The 19302-nt window shown below is 48.1% G+C and overlaps 3 protein-coding genes across 3 annotated transcripts; 2 read left to right on the top strand and 1 right to left on the bottom strand.

Moving 5' to 3' along the window:
• Nucleotides 1-2358: 2358 nt before the first annotated feature.
• EMWEY_00007110 (hypothetical protein, conserved) lies at nt 2359-4416 on the top strand (the record flags this gene model as incomplete). Its single annotated transcript, XM_013481791.1, has 1 exon — nt 2359-4416. One exon carries the CDS (start codon nt 2359-2361, stop codon nt 4414-4416), a length of 2058 nt encoding a protein of 685 aa, XP_013337245.1.
• An 836-nt stretch (nt 4417-5252) lies between these two features.
• Nucleotides 5253-6344, bottom strand: EMWEY_00007120 (hypothetical protein, conserved; the record flags this gene model as incomplete). Its single annotated transcript, XM_013481792.1, has 1 exon — nt 5253-6344. The coding sequence occupies one exon, from the start codon at nt 6342-6344 to the stop codon at nt 5253-5255; it is 1092 nt and encodes a 363-aa protein (XP_013337246.1).
• Nucleotides 6345-6780: 436 nt separating this feature from the next.
• EMWEY_00007130 (hypothetical protein, conserved) lies at nt 6781-14841 on the top strand (the record flags this gene model as incomplete). The annotated part of the gene is made up of 9 exons (XM_013481793.1): nt 6781-8254; nt 8452-8656; nt 8921-9449; nt 9645-10230; nt 10487-11067; nt 11373-11825; nt 12007-12594; nt 13244-14088; nt 14778-14841. The coding sequence occupies 9 exons, from the start codon at nt 6781-6783 to the stop codon at nt 14839-14841; spliced, it is 5325 nt and encodes a 1774-aa protein (XP_013337247.1).
• Nucleotides 14842-19302: the final 4461 nt, after the last annotated feature.

Genomic DNA, 19302 nt, shown 5'->3' on the forward strand with positions numbered 1-19302 from the left:
GAGCCCGTATGAGGCTGTTGCCCACTGGTACGCTGCTGCCGTTGCTGCTGATGCCGTTACTGTGTCTTCCCTCAGTACGCAAAACCAACGAAAAGTGGGTGTTAACTGAGTTATTTAAATTAATTTCTTATCCAAATATTCTATTATTAATGCATGAGCCAAAGGAGAACTATAGGAATCTGCCCTAGAAGGGAGAGGGGGGAGATGCGGTCACCGAGGGCGTTCCTTATTGTGTTGAAGGAGAACTGGAAAACTCTCATTATTCCTATGTTTAGGGCTATACAATTTTAAATCAAGGACTTATTTGGTTCCGTTTCTAGTTCCTTTGTTCGCTGCTGCAGCTGCTGCTTCTGCCTCTCCGTATTTTGCCTGATAATATGAGCCCATTGCTCCTTCGCGCTGCTCTCCAGCAACCAAGAGTGCATGCCGACCAAACAAAGAACCAAAAAAGTATTTCTTTAGGTACTGCTTTCACAGGGTGTTGTCGCACGCAGCAATTGCCTATGTGCCTAAATATATATACACATACGTATATACAGGTACATATTATATGTGTGCATTGTTTACTAACTTCCATCCATGTATGTATGCAAATGGGGCCTTTAGACCCCTTTAAACAAACAGCAAACATTACTTTAAAAATGTATGCAGGAATATAACAACAAATGGTTTACAATTAAACAGCATGAAAAACTCTTTGTCCCTCTTAGGGTACCGGTGAAGGAGACAGGGGACAGCACTGCCTCAATATTTGTCTCCTCGTCGACCTCATCGCCTGCATGCTTCCAAATATGGGCTGCAGGGTTGTCCCCATCAACAACTGTGTCCCTTCTTCTGTCTGTCTCCACAGGCTGTCTCCTGTCCGTTTCTATATTTCTTCCTGCGTGAACACTCGGGTTATGAACAATATTTATATTTACATTTATACTTAGTTACATGTATATTTATATATACATTTGTATTTATATTTGCATTTACATATGTATTTATATACACATTTATTAAGAATATATATTGTGGGTGTTCCTCCTGATTTTTTGTCCCTCTCCATCTAGGAGCACTTCACCGGGTGCCTCGTATTCCTTATGGATCTCTGCAGTTTGCTGTTTAATTGCCATCTGTCTCTTTAGAGTTGTCCCCTTGGCAAGCTTAGCAACTTAATGCACCAGTAAGAGAATATAAGTAAAAGGGACACACAGAGGAAAGAGAGATATGGCAGAGAAGGGACCGTCTCCTCCGCATGGCAGATACTTTAACTGGCAGTTTAGAAGCTCTTTTTCTGCTCTATGCTGGTATGACAAAGGAGATATTGCTTCCCACATTTCTGCTTAATTGCACTAACAAGAGGAATTTGCATGCAGCAGCAAGGGGGTTTGTGGCTGCATGGCAGAAAAGAGACAGTCTCCACTGCTCGGCACATACCTTAACTCGCAGTTAAGAAGCGATGCGGCCTGCATACAAGCGGAGTATCTCTTGCACGATGAGCTGCATCAAGAGATGCGGGGGAGACAGCACACGTCAGGTGTCTCTTCTGTCCCCTTTGCTAGATTATTACATGCAACCCGAGTCCTTTTCTGTTGCATTGAGGTTGCAGAGAAGAAGGGCATCGAAGCATTTACTGTCTCCTTTTAACTCAGCTAAATCGTCCCTACTGCCAACAACAAAAATTGTCGTATATATCGCTAACAGACAGCCCCTTCAAGCCCGTACAAGGGGCTGTTGCACGCATGCATGGATGCGTATGCTGCAAACAAGCACTCTGCTTGTGAGGGATCTGCTTGCGGAGGGATCTAGCTGCAGCCTCGGTATGAATGCATGCGCAAATGCGTGCGTAAATGCATGTATGAATTCATCCTTGCATGTGTTCATCCATCCGTGCATGCATCCATCCATCCATCCAGCGACAGCTACAGGAGTGCTACGTTGGAGAATACCACTGTGGAGAACGGCTTTAACGGCCTTCCTTTCCTTCTTAAGAGGAGTAACCATTTAAATAAACTTTTCTCTAGCAGAGCATATGCTGGTGCATTTCTAACTGCACGTATGTATGCACGCAGAATGACGAACTTTACAGTAGGAGGCAGGTAAAGAGGTCTTATCTAACAAGATAGTCGCTTCTCCAAAAAGTTGTTCTTCTAAGTCAATATATTTTCCTTTCGCACATATTTAATGCCACTTATAGTCTTGTTTAATAGGAACTAGCTTCTGCTGCAGCAGCAAACATATCCCTAGAGGTAGCAGGGGAGGCATTGGGGCTGCATGCGGGCATGGCCCCTGAAGGGAAGGTTCTAGTCTCCTCTACTTGGTTTTTGTTGCATCTCTTTAGGACTTTGCTTTTATTTGAATGCCATCAACAGCATGACAGGGCAGCAGCAGCAGCAGCAACAGCAGCAGGAGGCCCCCCAGCCTCAGGGGCCCTCAGGGGCCCCCTCGCCCCTGCCTCCCCAGGGGCCCACCTTATCTCACAACCCTTTCCCTCAGCTAAACCCTATTGAAGCAACGTCCGCTGGTACTCAACAACTTCCCTCCGATGCGACTTCCAGTTTTGCCGGGCCCCCCCCTGGGCCTCCCCCAGGGGGGACCCCGGGGGCCCCCTTAGGGCCCCATCCGGCTGCAGGGCCTCTCCTGCTGCCTACTGACTGGGGACCCCTTCCATCACAGCCGCATGCATCACAATTGTATGCAGGCGGGGCCCCTGATGAACTAAGAGCATCACAAAGCCGCGAGGATCAGCACAGCCTACAGCAGCAGCAGCAGCATCAGCAGCAGCAGCAACAGCAGCAGCAGCATCCCACAGCCCCACTGGCTCCCACCCATAAACAGATTTCTGCCTTCCCGCAGCGCATGCACTCTGATACAGATATCCAGGCGTTCGAACAGCAGCAGCGGCGGCAGCAGCAGCAGCATTTGCAGCAGCAGCAGCGACAGCAACAGCAGCAGCAGCAATTCGGAGGTGCACACCAGATGCATACGCAGCTGCCTCTACACTTCCCTGCTGGATGCCATCAGGGGGCCCCAGGACATCCTCCAGGAGGTGAGGAAGGGGCCCCTGGGGGCCCTCTTCCAGCAGCACTGGGAACCCAGGTAGTGCAGCGGCACAGGGCATCAACAGATCAGGCTGCAGCTACTGCTGCAGTGGTTGCTGCAGCAGCAGCAGCAGATGCAGCAGCAGCAACGCGATCCAGGGAAGAAGGGAAGGGCTCGCAAGACCCCGAAGGCCCACCAGCAACTGAGCCACCAGAGCGCAAGAGAAAGGGTACCGGGAGGGCCCCCGTCTCTTCTCGCCGGAAGACTGCTCCAGTTTCTCCGCAGCAGCAGCAGCAGCAGCAGCAACAGCAACACAGCCATCAGCAAATGCTGTGGCAGCAACCAGACATTGGCTTGCTGCTGCAGCAGCAGCAGCAGGCTGTGCAGGCCCTGCCAGTCAGTGGAGCCGGGGGCGCCTCAGCGCAACAGCAGCAGCAACAGCAGCAGCTACTCTATCTGCAGCAGCTACTGCAGCAGCAGCAGCTGTTGCAACAACAACATCTGCTGCAGGCGCGCCCTGAGCATCATCTGCAGCAGCAGGCTCCGTGGCAGGTGCCTCTGCAGCAGCGGCCGCTGCTGCCCTCACAGACAGGGCAAGAGCAGCAAATGGGAGCAAGTGTACTGCCTCCACAGCAGGGTTCATCAGATCCCCCAGCTGCTGCTGATACTGCAGCAGCACCACAGCAGCGGCTGCAGCAACTGCTGCAGCTGCACGAAGCTGCTGTGCAGCTGCAGCAAAGGGAATTGGGCTTGTCGATGCGCGAGTTAGAGACCCTCTATCTTCCTCTTTTTTGGAACAAAAACGGCAGCAGCAGCAGCAGAAGCAGTAGTACTAGCAGCAGCGACAACAACACCAGCGACAGCAGCAGTAGCAGCAGCAGCGACAGCAGATGGAGCGCCTCTTTAAGAAGATTTAGTTCTTACAAAATAGGAAAGGGGGGCTCCTTTGGGGCCCTAGGGGAAGGCTGCTGGATGGTATGGCCAGCAGAGCAACAAGATGCTAGCAGCTTGCGGCTGCAGCAGCAGCTGCAGCTGTTGCTTGCATGCACTTATGGGGAGAAGAAGCAGCTGATGCTACTGCAGCATATCTGGTGCACAGGCACAGATGCTGCAGGTGCTGCTGCTGCTGCTGCATCAAGGAGACACCCAGAAGCAGTAAACACTGTTATGCTGCTGCCGCCCCCTTCTTGCTTCTCATGGGCTGCTAAGAAGAAAGGCATTTCTTTTGTTTGGAAGCGCATTGCTAGCGAGCAGCAGCAGCAGCTGCTGCAGCTGCTGCAGCAACAGCAGCAGCAGTTGCAGCAACAGCACCAGCTCTTGCTGCAGCAGCAAGGACTCCAGGTGCCCCCCCACCCTGCGCCTGCTGCGGCCTTCCTCGACCCTCTCTAGTTTCTCAGGTGATCTAAGCCTCATTTGGAGCACTAGCAGCAGCAGCAGCAACAGCAGCAACGGCAGCATCATAACAAGTCCTGAATATACAGGCCCCTTTGGAAGGAGCACCTAGGGGCACCCAAGCATAGAGGGACCCCCTCAAACTAACGAGGGCCCCCTATGGGGCCCCCAACCTATTGAATGGCCCCCTAGGGATTTGTGGCTCCTTCGGAGGTCCCACAGAGAGGCCCTGGTTAATGGACGGGGTGCAGCTGTTGTTGTTGTTGTTGTTGCTGCTGCTGCAGTTGTTTCTGCTCCTGCTGAATCGTTCGCAATGCATATCTGGTGGTACATTTTTTTAATACTCTGTATTTAGCCATAGGTAGCTGGGGCTAGCCATGGCCAGCTGCAGCTAGCCATCGTTAGCGGCAGCTAGCAATATGCGGTGCATGCAGCCCCACACTGGCCTATCTACTGTGGGTAGTTAAGCTGTGGGGAGCTGCTGCAAGGGTTTCCTTGGCTGCAGCAGAGAACAGCACATGTGTTGTTTAGTTCGTGCTAATACAAGTGTTTGCTTCTCTTGAGGGTTTACAAACCCTAAACCCTAAACCCCAAACCCTAAATTCTAAACCCTTAAATGGCGCCTTTGTTCATTTGGGGTTTGCAGTCACGGTTTGCCACAAAGCACAGCAAAACACAGTAGCAGTAACAGCAGCAGCATCAGGAAGCAGGCTTGCTGCACTGAAAGCTGATGAGGGGCCCCTTAGGAGGGGCCCCTTTAATTTTGCCTCATTTATATTGTTGACTAAATGCAAGGGTTTAGGGTTTGTGGTTTAGCAGCATCTTATTATCCATTACAGCAGGAAGTCACCCATGGGGTGTTGCTGCTGTTGCTGTTGCTCTTTCTGTTGCTCTTCCCTTTTCTGCTGCAGTTTTTGTTCCTGTTCCTGGTGCTCTCCAGCTTGCTGCTGCTGCTGCTGCTGCTTCTGTTGCTGCTTCTGTTGCTCCATGCGTGCCCATGTGTCTGTTAATTCTTGCCACTCCATTTCTAATCTTTTTCTATATTGAATAGCTTTTTGCTTAGCGCCATGGAAGCCGTGGGTACCCACACGAAAATAAAGATCAGCACGAACAAAGAAATTATGTTGGGGGGCCCTCCTATCAAATTGTACCCTCCAGGCCCCACAAGGATGCCAACGTACACCCCGACAAGGAGAACAATACTGAGACCAATCCACTGCAGCAGCAGCAGCTGCTGCTGCTGCAGATCCACTGTATAACAAACGACGCACAGGACCAGAATTCACCAAGGATAAAGGTAATGGACCACGTACACCCGAAGAACCTGCAGATACACCCGAATCAGCTGCAGATTCACCAGAAGGGGAAGGAGGAATGAAGGGTTTCTGCAGCGGCTGCATTATTCGCATTTGATGTCTTCTCTTCTGAACTACTCTCTTTACTCCAAAAGACCGCGATTGTTGCATATTGCATGCACTATCCAATAATCCAGAAGATCCTGCTGTTGCTGCTGCTGTTGCTGCTGCTGTTGCTGCTGTTGCTGCTGGTCTGGAGGCTGCTCCTGATGCTGCTGCTCCACACGCTGCTGATGCTGGTGCTGCACATAGGCCTCCCAAGGGCGGTGGCAGGCGCCAAAGAGACACACATGGTGCCCCCCTCTCCCTTACCCCGGCTCCTACTCCTTCTGCGCCTGCTGCCTTTGCTGCCGCTGTTGCTGCTCTTCCTGCTGATCCTGCCCGTACTGTAATTGAAAACGCTGCTGCTGATCCTTTGGCTCCTTGGAGAGGAGCAGCAGTTGCAGCAGCAGCGGCTGCAGCGGCTGCGGTGGCTCTCTTGCTGGGCCCTCTGTGGGCCCGCAAGTTCAGACAGAGAGGAGTGTAAGCGGCACAATAGCCCCAAGGGCCTCTGCAGCTCCGATACGCCATCCTCTAAGGGCTTAGCGTCTAGAGTGTAGGCATTAGGGTTTAGGGTTTATGGTTTAGGGCCTCGTATAAAGGGACCCAGGAGCCCCATTAGCTGCCACCTCCAGTTATCTACTATTTTACAGGCATTTCCTTAAACAACAAATACACGAAAAGTTGATATAAACACAAAGCTTGTTTTCTCTCTAAGGTGTGCATGTGCAAGACCCCCCACGGAGGAGGGGGCCCCCCAGGGGCCCTCTGGGGCCCAAGGGCCCCCCCCTGTCGAGTGAGAGCACACGGGAATGTATATACACCGTAGACCGAACTTTCTTTATTTATATAGGAAGTTTGTCTTGCTAACATATTTTAGTTTTCTTGTTTACCATTAGAGGGAAAGCAGAGGAGGGTTTAGAGGCCCTCTGTGGGGCCCCGGTGTCTCGAGGCAGCAGGAGGGAAGATGAAGCCTTCGGGTGTATGGGCTGCTGCTGTCGCTGCTGCTGTTGGTCTTTTCTGCTGCCTAGGTGTCTCTTCCCTGTCCATTCGATCTGCCTTCAGGGGTGGGCTTGTTCCTGGGCGCCGGGGACTGGCTGCTGCTGCAGCACTGCAGCAGCAGCAGCCCAGGACACTGTCCCCTGCAGCACTTCCCTTAGAAGATGTGGGGTGTGCGTTTATCCCCTGTGGGCGTGGGGACGTCGGGAGACGATCCCAGGGTTGCGGGATCGCCTCCCGCTCCAATAACTCCCCACAGGGTGTGCTGCAGCCCTTCTCTAACTACAGCAGCAGCAGCAGCACAAGGAAGGCTAGTAGCAGTACTCTTCCTTTAAAGGCAGCTGAGGGCCCCACACAAGGGCTCCCAGGGACTGCAGAAGAAGCAGCAGACTTCGAGTCATGGGGCCCCCAGTCCCCTGTTGATGACTATCCGGATGCATGTACAGCTCAACTCCCCTCAAAGGAGACAACTTTAGGGGCCCCCGCTGGTGTCATTGACGTGCATTTTGGGGCCTATGATGAGAGGCCTTCTCACGGAGGGGTCCCCGAGGGGGCCACGGAAGAGTATGAGGGTTGGAGACACTTACAGCTGCCTCTCGAGACCCTTTTATTTTTAGCTGTTGATGCGGAGACAGACGCAATGAGGTACCTAAAAGAGGGGGCCACGCATATGCTGCAGAAGGCCCACACACGAGGAGGGGGCCCCAATAAGAAGCTAGACTTAGGGGCTGATATATTAGAGTTAAGATTAGCGCATGCATTATGTACAGAAGCTGCTGCTGCTGCTGTACAGAGACGAGCAGCAGCACAAGCAACGGCCCCCCTGGGTACAGTAGGCTTCAGGGCCCTTAAGAGACAGATTGATGCCTTCTTTGAGGCCCTTTACCCCCGTGTTGCAGCAACAAGATATACCGTACAGCCGCAGCAGCAACAGCAGCAAAAGAAGCAGCAGCAGCAGCAGCAACAACAAAAACAGCAGCAGGTGCTGCGGCAGGCAGAAGACGTATGGGAGGAGTTTAGGGGGTCCCTTTTCTCCCATGAAGAACTGCCAGCCTTTGAGCAGCTGCCTGTTGTTATAACAAAAGGAGACGCACCCCTTTGGGAGGTAAGGAGGGCCACTGCTTTACAGGAGGCCCCCGGGGGGCCCCAGCGCACCCGCAAGCTGCTGCTGCGGCTACCTGAACTGGCCATCCATGAAGCCTTGCTGCCTCCCCTGCAAACTCCCGCGGAGCAGGCAGAAGGAACAGCAGCAGCAACTGCAGCACCAGCAACAACAACAGCAGCAGGAGCTGGAGGCGGGCGCGCCTTGAGGTGGGCAATTCTATGCGCTATGACCCGCTACAGGGAGTTGCTAGACCCGGAGGCAAGGGGCCTCGTACTGGATGAAGGAGCCCCTCAGGAGGGGCCCCCAACGGGGGGCACTGAGGGTCCGCTGAGTTTTGGTAGGCAGCACATTTGTCTCCTGTGCAGCGCAGCATGGCACAAGGGCTCAGTCTCCATTGTTAAGCGTCTTAGGCCTCTATATACAGCATCTAGGGTTTAGGGTTTAGGGTTTAGGGCTTGGGTCTATGCTAGAATGGGACAAGTTTCTCCTTTTATGTGTCTCCTTTACCTGTCTGCTTTATGTGTCTCCTTTCAGGCCTCACTCCTGCAGGGCAAAAACGTCGTCTGCAGCTGCTGCGCACTCTGTTTGAAAACTTTAAACCAGGACCCTCTCAACCGGGAGGCCCCTATGGGGGCCTCCGTTGGGATCCTCGAGGGGGGCTCCGAGCGCGCAGGGCACATCCCCTGTGGCTGCTACCCATGGGGGCCTCCATTCGTGCATGGCTTGAAGCTGACTCTGAGTATATAGAAGGGGCCCCCCACCTCTCTTTAGAGCAGAGACGGTTGCTTATGAGTTGGCTTGGGCCCTCCACAAGATTGTATGCCTAGGGTTTAGGGTTTAGGGTTTAGTGTTTGGTCACAAGCAGACGGATCGTAAACATTCATAAGCAGGCCGTAATATTGAGGTTTAACGCTAAACCTTAAGATTAGGATTTAGGGTTTAGTGGTTAGGATATAGGGTTTAAGGTTTAGGGTTTGGGGTGTTTATGTGTGTGCTGCTGCAGGGATATGAGCGGCCTATTTCATGCGGCGCAGCGCAGCGGTGCTGCAGGAGACAGTCGTGCTGCAGTGTCTCTTCTTGAAGCTTTTTTGCAGTCTCTTGATGTGCAGCCTCCTGACTTAGAGGGTTTAGAGGAGGAGGAGCGTAGGGCCCAGCAAAGAGGAATGGCGGGGCCCCTGTCTAATAGGATGGTTGGGGGCCCCTTTGGGGGCCCCCATGCTGCAGATACAACCAGTGCTGCTGCTGTCCTAGGTATACCCTCCTTTATAGAGGCCCTTATTCTTGATGGTGTTGATGCTGCAGCAAGAGCTGCTTCTCCTCTTATGGCGCAGCTAAATGAACAGGCAAGGGATCTTGCAAAATACCTAGGCTTACCCTCTGCTCAAGGAGGCAATCAAGAGGAAGAAGGAGACGAAGACAGCAGCCGCCACAGCAACAAGACACCCCTGGGGAGAGTATCAAGGGCAGAGCTGCTGCAGCGACGCGAAGAGTTCTTACTGCTACTCAATACAATCGAGAGGAGACTCCTTGTGGTAAGACACTTGACCGCAGCAGCAAGTCCAGATGCAGCAGCAAATGCAGCACCAGCAGCACACGGAAACGTTAGCAGCAGCAGCAGCAGCAACTGCAGCTCCCGCAGCACACATGCTGCAGCAGCACCTGCAGCACCAGGAGCAAGCGTTTATCTGTTGCTGCATGCTGTCTGTGTGCCTTTGTGTGTACCGTAGGCAGCAGCAGAGGCTCTCGAGGGTTCTATATTGGGGGGTACGGGGATGCATGCACGGCGGCTGTCTACTGAGCCTCAGGGCCCCCCCCCTGCAGATTCAGAAGAAGCATCCGTTCGTACTTTTATCGAGGCCCAGGTCTTTATTAGAGACTTAATGCATACAATGAGGCAAACGCTTAAGCTCCCAAGGGGCCCCGGACAAGTAGGGGGCCCCAAGGGGGTCTCTGGAAGCACGACTGCAGGTGTCCCCGTGGATACTCCTGGGGCCTCTATTCCATTCCCTTCTTTTGATGACTTGCTGACTGCGCCTGAGGGGGCCCCCCAGGGAGGGGTAGAGGAAGGGGCGACTCCCGTGCTGGATTCACCGGGGGCCCTTGCTGCTGCTGCTGCTCGTTTGTATGCCTTTTTCCTGGTGCATTGCTTTGAGCCGGGGGCCCTTCCTGCTGCAGTACGGCTGCGTATATCTAGAGGCCTCAATACCCCTACGTCTCCCTCATTAAATATTAAGAGAGAGGCACATGATGGCAGTCTTAGGGCAGAATGGACAATATACATTCAAGGAGACATACAACATATACCCTTGCTCGGTGAGCTACCCAATTCTGCTGCTGCTGTTGCTGCTACTGCTGCTGTTGCTGCTGCTGTTGCTGCTGCTGTTGCTGCTGCTGTTGCTGCTGCTGTTGCTGCTGCTGTTGCTGCTGCTGCTACTGCTGCAGCTGTTGCTTATTCTTTTGAAAACTGCATTTTATTTATGTGCGCCTATGTATGACTTTAATGCAATAAATTGTATATGCACGCAAATAGTAATGCATGCATGCGTGCGCATTTGGGGTGTATGTGCAGCTTCTTCTCTACTGTCTTCAATGTTTGCAATTTATAAAGAGACAGCTGTTGCCCCTAAGGCCTTTTTGCCTCCTGGTTTCCCCCCTTTGGAGACAGAGGAGGAGACAGGGAGTGGGTCTATGGGGGAAGCAAAGGGAAGCAATTCCTGCTGTCTTGCTGTAAGGAGATGGCAAGCAATAAGAGAGGCAGCACAAAAGAACAAATGGCCCTTCTATGTAGGCCTACAAGAAGGGACTCCCTTACAGCTAGCGCTAGCTGCCTCTGTGGGGACCCCACAGGGGACACCAGGAGACCCTTCTCTTGCCTTTGGACTGCCGAAACCCCTTACGGATCTCCTCTTTGTTAATAGTACCCCTAAAATTTCTCTGTCCTCTCCTGAGGGAACCCCCCAGGATGGGGGCCCCCAGGGGGGCCACCAGGAAAGGCCCCTCCTCAGCGATCTCCGCACTGCTGTCCCCATAGGGTCTCCCGGCAGTGTCTCTGCTGCCCTCAGTCTTACTGCAGCAGAGACACTTCAATTGTTGCAGGCAGCAACACCAGAAGAAAGAGACAAGGCCCTCAACGCCCTAGAGAATGCCACGGTGAGATAAAGCAAAGATGCTGCTGCTGCTGCTGCCGCCGCTGCTGCTGTTCCTGCTGCTCCGGCTGGTGCTTCGGCTGCTGCTGCTGCGGCCTACTGCTGCTGCTGCTGGTGCAACATGCCATGCAGTGGCTTCACATCTAGTGCAATGCCAGCAGCAGCAGCAGCAGCGACGGCATCCCGTGGTCGTGGGAACAGTTCGACCGCAGATTGAAGTGCTGCAGCAGCAAGAGCTGCAGCAGCAAAAGTTGCAGCAGGAGTAGAAGTACGTATGCTGTGTGTTGTGTATGTGGGGTATGTGTGTAGGCTGAGCGATACAAGGGGATCGGATCCCCGAGTCAGTTATTGTATCATTTAATAAAGGAGGGAATAAGCAGCAAGAGGGCCCTGGCCCTCTTAAATTCTTTAGTAAGGAGACAGCAGGTGCTGCCTGCTAGCAGCGAAGTGAATAAGCTGATGGCTGTCTCCTCTCCGGAGACAGCAGCGTCTCCTTTAGCTGTTCCCAGCCCCAAGGTTGAGGGGGCCCTAGCTGTCCTGGCAAAGGACTGGGGAGAAGGAAGGGTGCCGGTGTCTCCTCTAGTGCATGCACTATGGGCAGGAGACAGGGGAGCTGCTGCTGCTGCTGCTGCAGCGGGGGCTGTCTCCGCTGCTGCTGAACTAGGGACTAAGGGAATAGACCCAGGAGGAGACGAGGCATTGCTTGCAAGACAGCCCCTTAACACTTGGGCATGGAAGCAAGCGGAGAAAATAAGAAGAGATGTAAGAGACAGCATGCATGCATGCATGCATACAAGGAGTTGGGAGGGGAGGGAAGAGACACTGAAGGCACATTATATCTCAGGGAACTATATATTATAAATAATGTAATAATAATAATAGTAATAATGTATATCTTATCTTTTGCTGCATGCATGCATGAGGGGTGTCTGTCTCCTTTTAGGCCTTAGGGGCGGCGTTCTTGCTGCGGTGGTTGGAGGGAAGGATGCGAGGGTTTAATCATTCAAGCGACTGTCTCCACACCTCCTTAACAGGTGTAGATTTGCGTGGTATAGTAGGGGAGGAGGCGGCCACACCGCCTCCGCCGGTGGGGGGCCCCGTTCTCGGGGAGAAGAAGGGGGCCCCCCCTCCCCCAACCCCTGCCTATAAAGCCCTAATGCAAGAGGGTATTAAATACCTAGAAGACTTACATGTTATTGAGCACCAGCACCAGCATGCACAGAGGCAATTAACCATGAAGCATCTCCTTATGAATGGGGCCCACCCTGAGGGTCTGCTGGAGGCTGCTAACCAGGTTTGTGCGGGTTTGGGGCCCCCATCTATGGGTATGGGGGCAGGAGCCCCCCCGCTACCTCCACATGCAGCAGGGCAGGGAGGGGGCCCTACCCCTCCCGCTCCTCTACGTAGCCCAGAGGGTGAGAAGGCTCATAAGGAGGAGACAGAGAGGGCAACCCAAACGGAGACACTTCTTCAGGAGGCCCTTAGAGACCCAAAGAAAAGAATTATTGATGGAGAAGAGAGACAGCAAGTGGTAAGAAAATACTTTATATCCTGCATGCACACCTTACCCACCAGCTAGCCACAGACCCTTAGTTGGCTACGCATAGCTAGCTGCGCTAGCTAGCTGTTGCTAGCTGCGTGCCAGGTTTGGCTACCTGTGCGGTAGCTAGCCACAGCTAGCCATAGCAGCAGGGTGTATGCTTCTGCATGCGTTATTTGCTGCTGCTGCTGCTGCCTGTGTTGCTGTGTGTTGGGTGTATAGGCATTGCGTTTATATGAATTATTAAACAATAAATGTTTTTATAAGGCATTACCTCCGCATGCACAATTAATATTTAGAGACCCTAATCCTCTTATTGTCTCCTCGGGGACACTACAGAGTGTCTCCTCTCCTCAGGCTGTTCTTGCTGCTCATACAACAGACCTTAAAGACTTCCGTAGACCCCTCATCATTTACGTGAGTCAAACCCTCATTTAGGGTTTAGGGTTTAGGGTTTAGGTAGCTGCTAGGGAATCTATACATATAATGTATATGTATATGCATATATTTACAGTTATATAATATAAATACATTATAATTATATATCTATTTATATATTATGTATGTGTGTCTATGTATATATGTACAGATACACCCTAAGGTAAAGGATATATTCTTATTAGGGCATCTGCTGCTGCAGCAGATGATGCTGCTGATGGGTCGTGTGTATCAGCCATTTACTACGTTAGGTGTAGATACACCAGAGGGATTAAATGAGCATATAACAGCTAGACAGTTAGTCCCCTTAGCTAAGCAGTATGCAGGGGAGCTATCTAGGGCACCCCTATACCCTCCCTCTGATGATGGTCGTCAGAGGATCCAGACAATAGCTAGACCCGATCCCATCGATCCCAACGATCCCAACGATCCCCAAGGCCTAATGTCCCTCTCGCGCTTCTTTGAGGACTCAACCTCCTTACCTGCCCTATTAAAGGAATCAGGGGCCCTTACTGGTCAGGAGGCAGCAGCACAGCAGCAGGCATTAACTACAGCAGCAGCAGTAGTAGCTAAAACTGCTGCTGCTGCTCAAGGATCTCGTACTACTACTGGTACACCTGCTACTGCAGCAGCAGGAACAGCAGGAACAGCAGCAGGAGGTCCTCGACCCAAGATGACTGCACTACACCTTGTTGCTGCAGAGGCTGTACAAACTGTCTCCTCTGCCAGCCCCAATCCTCACGAATTAAGTCCTGCTGCCTTCTTAGATGCATTAGAGTTTGTACAATTAGAGGCAGGGAGACACTATGCAAGACAAGGGACAAAGGAGATACCTATTGTATTAGCAGCACCAGGGGAAGAAGAAGAAGAAGCAGAGGCACAAGCAGCAGAAGCAGAAGTAGATAAGTATGCTGCAGAAACAGCAGCAGCAGCAGCAGCAGCAGGACATCCTACACATAAAGAAATGATTAATAAAAAGGAGACACCTAATAAATATTCTCCTCCTGCTGATTGGAGGAATCTCTTGTCACAAACAGAGAGTATAAGGTACGTATATTTATACACAAATATACACATAAAAGGAGACACTTATTAATTAATTAATTAATTAATATAAATATAGATATAGATATAAATATAAATATAAATATAAATATAAATATAAATATAAATATAAATATAAATATAAATATAAATATAAATATAAACAAGCCAACAAAAAAACAAATAAATAAAGTAAATAAAATAAACAAATAAATAAATAAATAAAATAAATAGATAAATAAATATGTGTGTATACAGGATAGTAAAAAGGGCAATGGTTAATGGCGGAGGATTAGGGGGTTCTTCTTTATTAGGAGATCTATTAGAGACAGGAGCAGCAGATATAGATAGGAGTATAAATATCATGGTCTGTCTCTTTTTTTTTTTTGTCTCCTTTTCTTCTTCTCCTCCTCTGTCTCCTTTTCTTATACTCATGTATATTACTATTAGTCCTTTTTCTGTCTCCTTTTCTTATTCTCTATCTATCTCTCTTTGTCTCTTTGTCCCCTTTTCTTATTATATATTATTAGTCCTTTTTCTGTCTCCTTTTCTTATACTCTAGGTGTCTCTGTTTGTCTCCTTTTCTTATACTCTAAGAGTCTCCTTCTGTCACCCTTGCATGCATGCATGCATACATGCATGCATGCATGTATATTTATGCCTAATTATTCTTCCTTGCGTTTGTGTCTTAGGCCGAGGCAGTGCGACCAAGAGAGACACCCACTGTCTCCTAAGGAGACACTTGCTGTCTCCTAAGGAGACACTTGCTGTCTCCTAAGGAGATAGCTGCCGTCTCCTTCTGTAGGGGACACCTGCTGTCTCCTTCCGTGTTTGAGTTGCTGCTGCCCATCGTCTCTGCTGCTGCCACAGAGTGGCCCAGAACAGCAGCAGCAATAGCAGCAGCAGCAGCAGCAGTAACAGCAGTAGCAGCAACAATAGCCTTTTTGTCTTTTGTTTTGTGCCGTACACAACTGTCTCCTTTCTTTTTTCTTAAGGAGGCAGTGCAGCGGCTCCTTAGTGTAGGGAAGAAAGAAGTTGGACCTCTCCTTCCCTCAGTGGACCACTGGTCACGGTGGTCCACTGGACCACTGATGGTCCGTTGGACCACCAGCGGTCTACAGACACCTATCCGTCTTAATTGCATGCAAATTATAAGGAAATGTAGCATCTAAATATTTAGCTAGCTGGATAGCTAGTAGCAACAAGAGGCCCTTCTTTTATTAGTCTCTATTTGCTGCGGAGTATCTGCGTGTATGTTCGCTATCCAGCCACCTGTAGACCCATTAACAACTATCTAACTAGCTAGCCATACATAGCTAGCTAGCTATCCTGCTAGCTAGCTACCTTGTTACCCAGTTGGCTAACCATCTACGCAGCTACCAGGTCAGCTAGCTACGACGTTACTAACATAGAGAGTTACCCTGTTACCCCGCTGGCTAGCTATCCAGCTAGCTAGCCACCAGCTAGCTAGCTAGCTAGTTAGCTGGATGTTAATGACAGGAAAAGTTGTGCGATGTATAAAATGTAAGATTGGCGAGTCCATTGGTTTATTATAATAAATTGTAGGGTTGTGGTGTCTGTACACCTGAATATATATTTATTTATATTATTTATTTATATTATTTACATTATTTATATTATTTATTTATTTATATATAAAGGACCTAAAGAATAAAGCAGCATATAATAAAGAAAAGGAGACAATTTGCTGCCTTTTGCCGCTATTAACGCGGCGTCTCTAAATCGAGGTGTGGAGACACTTGGTACCTGCCTATACACCTGAATTACTCATGCATGCATATACGTGCATGCATGCATGTATATGCATGCATGCACGTATATGCATGCGTCTGCTGTATTCAGGTGTCTCCTTTTTTGTCTCCACTTGCTTGCTGCTGGTAATAAAGACTCGCATACATATATATATACATATTTATTTTATTATTATTGCTGCTGCTGCTGCTGCGGTGCAACAACACCCATCTCTATTCCTTGAGAGACTTGCTGCTGCAGTTGTGAATAATCATATTGTGTAGGTATATCTGCTGCTGCTGCTGCTGCAGTCATGCCTGGTATATTAGAGAAGGATTGTGTGTTAATAAAGTGGGGTTGTTGTTGTTGTTGTTGTTGTTGTTGTTGTTCATATGTATAAGAACCTTGCTGCTGCTGCTGCTGCTGCTGCTGCTGCTCCTTAGGGTCTGTAGGCATTATATCTGTATTTATATCCCTAGAGTGTAGCTGTGGTGCCCATTTAGTCAATAAAGGCTCAAATAAAAAGGCCCAATAACAGGAGACAGCATAAGCACCAGCAGTAAATAATAACATAAATACAGCACCATACCCAGTAAATAACATCAGCAACACTGCAGCAGCAGCAGCAGCAGCAGCAGCAGCAGCAGCAGCAGCAAACAAACACACACACACACACACAGACAAATAGAAGAAAATAAGGTCTCTTTTGTATGCATGTATTACTATTATTGTATTATACATGTAATAAACATGGATAATTATAAATGGATATCTAGTACAATGAGGGTTTAGGGTTTGGTATTAGGGTTTAGGGTTTGGTATTAGGGTTTAGGGTTTGGTATTAGGGTTTATTATGGTGAATATCTTACTGGATGTGCCTGCAAGAGAGAATAGTATAAGCATAGCCCATGCAAGTTCCTCTAGTGTCCCCTCATCATGATAACATTCAATATAAAAGAGAGACAATCCATAAGAAAATAAGGAGATAGAATCTAATAGATTAGCAGCAGCAAAAAGAGACCATTCGCTCTTTGTTATATTAAACTTAGACCACCATAATGTAGATAAACTATTATATAAATATAAATATTCACCTAATCTTAATAAACATGTTAATAAATCAAGAGTTACTGCTGCTGATAATATCTTACTACCCGTACGGAAACCTTTTGTCCACCTATACACATATATATACACACACAAACAACAAATAAAAAAAAAAAAACCCTAAACCCTAAACCCTAAACCCTAGGAAACCCTAGGAAACCCTAGGAAATCCTAGGAAATCCTAAACCCTAAATAGATGAAATAAATAAAGATATAAGATAAAAGGAAGAGAGAGATAATATTTATAGACAAAGAGATAAAATATAACCCAACACCACCATTATAAATATAACCAAACCCTAAACCCTAAACCCTAAACCCTAAACCCTAGGACATGCATAAAACCCTTAAAAAACATCCCGCAATACCTGTATAACCCATCAATACCCTCAGTAATAAATCCCTGTAATAAATAATAGTTACTTACTTGGAGTCATCAGCAACAAAAGCTTGAAAGAAAGAAAGACCAATAGTACCAATTAATTGAATAATCATAAGAATAGCCATAGATAGATGGAAACCATTAGTCATATCTGGATGTGAATGAAATGTAAATATCCAACGACCACCAAATGCAAGAAAGAAAAGGGACATAAGAGATATAGATAAAGTCTTAAGGGAGAAGGAGGTCCTTAATAAATTATTTGTTAATATATTTATTATTGGTGTATGCTCCTCTCCTCTAGGAGATGGTTCCTCATCCTCTATTATATTATTATTATTATTTAGTAGGGGAGAGGAGGAGGGGAGAGGATTATTTATATTTGTTGTATTTATATTAGGGTTAGATGCCATCATTCTTTCTTGGTATTGGGCTAACTGACGAGACACCGCGTGCTGCTCAGATACACCATCGTCACCATCTATACCTAGGTTAAACATCTTCTATCTTGCTGCAGCAGCAGCAGCAGCAGCAGATGCAGCAGATGCAGCAGATGCAGATCCACGGGAATACAATAAGCACAAACAGCAGCAGCAGCAGCACGTGCTGCAGCAGCAGATAATAAAAAGGGAAAAAATATCTAAAGAAATATACAAATCAATACAAGAGAGACAGACAGACAAATCAATATATCTATTTATTTATTTATTTATTTATTTATATTTATATATACGTATACGTATATATACGTATATACGTATATATAAATATATATATATGTAGGAAGAGACAAATAAGGAAAAAGTCCTCTAGTCCTGCATACAACAAACAAAAAAGGAGACAAAAAAAGAAGAAAAAAAGAATAAAATAAATAAAAAAAGAATTAAATTAATATATATATAAATATATAAATATATATATGAATATATACATAAAAAAAAAAGGAGACAGTTATATATATATCTCCTTATAAGAAGAAAAAAAAAGAAGAAAAATAATTAAATATAATTTATATATAAATATAAAATATAAATATAATTTTCTTCCTTATATAATTCAGGTGTATATACACCCCAATAAATGTAGCCGGTGGTCATATACATATATACAGAGGCAGGAGCAGCAGGAGGAGCAGCAGCAGCAGCAACAGCAGCAGCAGCAGCAAAGGGATCTTTTGCTGCTTTGTTTGCCTAAACTAGCTGCTCCTATAGATAAAAAGGGGCAAAAAAGAACAAAAGAATTAATTAATAAATGTATATAAGAAGGAGGAGCAAGTTGCTGCTGCTGCTGCTGCTGTTGCGTGTGTCGTCAGCGCTGGGCCTCCTCTCTCTCTTATGCTGCTGCTGCTGTCGTCAGCTCCTCATCCTATTATTATACATTGAATTATATTACTGTCTTCTTTTTTATTTAATTATAAATATAAATATTTTTTTATTTATTTTTATTCTTTTTTTCTTAATTAATTATATTTAATCTATAATACACACCGGAGGCCTGCTGCTGCTGCTGCTGCAGCTGCAGCAGCAGCAGTCCAGTCTGGACTGCTGCTCCTGTTGCTGCTCCTGCTGCAGTTGCTGCTGCTGCTGCTGTTGCAGCAGCAACAGCAGCAGCAGATAAGGGTCCCTCTCCTTCTAGTGTCTCTTTTTTTTAGTCTTCTATTATAAAAAAGGCCACCTGTCTCCTTAATAAAAAGGAGACAAAAAAGGGCAACTGTCTCCTTAGGAGGAGACACTTTCTTCGATCCCCTCAACACACCAGCAGCAGCAGCAGCAGCAGCAGCAACAGCTGCTGCTGCTGCTGCTGTTCTTGTTGTTGTTGTTGCTGCAGCAGCAAGGAGACTGTCTCCTTTGTCCCCTTTTTTAGTGTCTCCTTTTCTTCCTTCTTTGCTGCCAACAGCAGAAGGAGACAAAAAGCACAAAAGGAACTACACACAACGCCCTCTCCCTCTTTCTTATATATATATATATATATATATA

This window comes from Eimeria maxima, genomic scaffold (genome assembly GCF_000499605.1).
Source record: "Eimeria maxima Weybridge genomic scaffold, Emw_scaff42, whole genome shotgun sequence".
Taxonomy (NCBI): Eukaryota; Apicomplexa; class Conoidasida; order Eucoccidiorida; family Eimeriidae; genus Eimeria; species Eimeria maxima.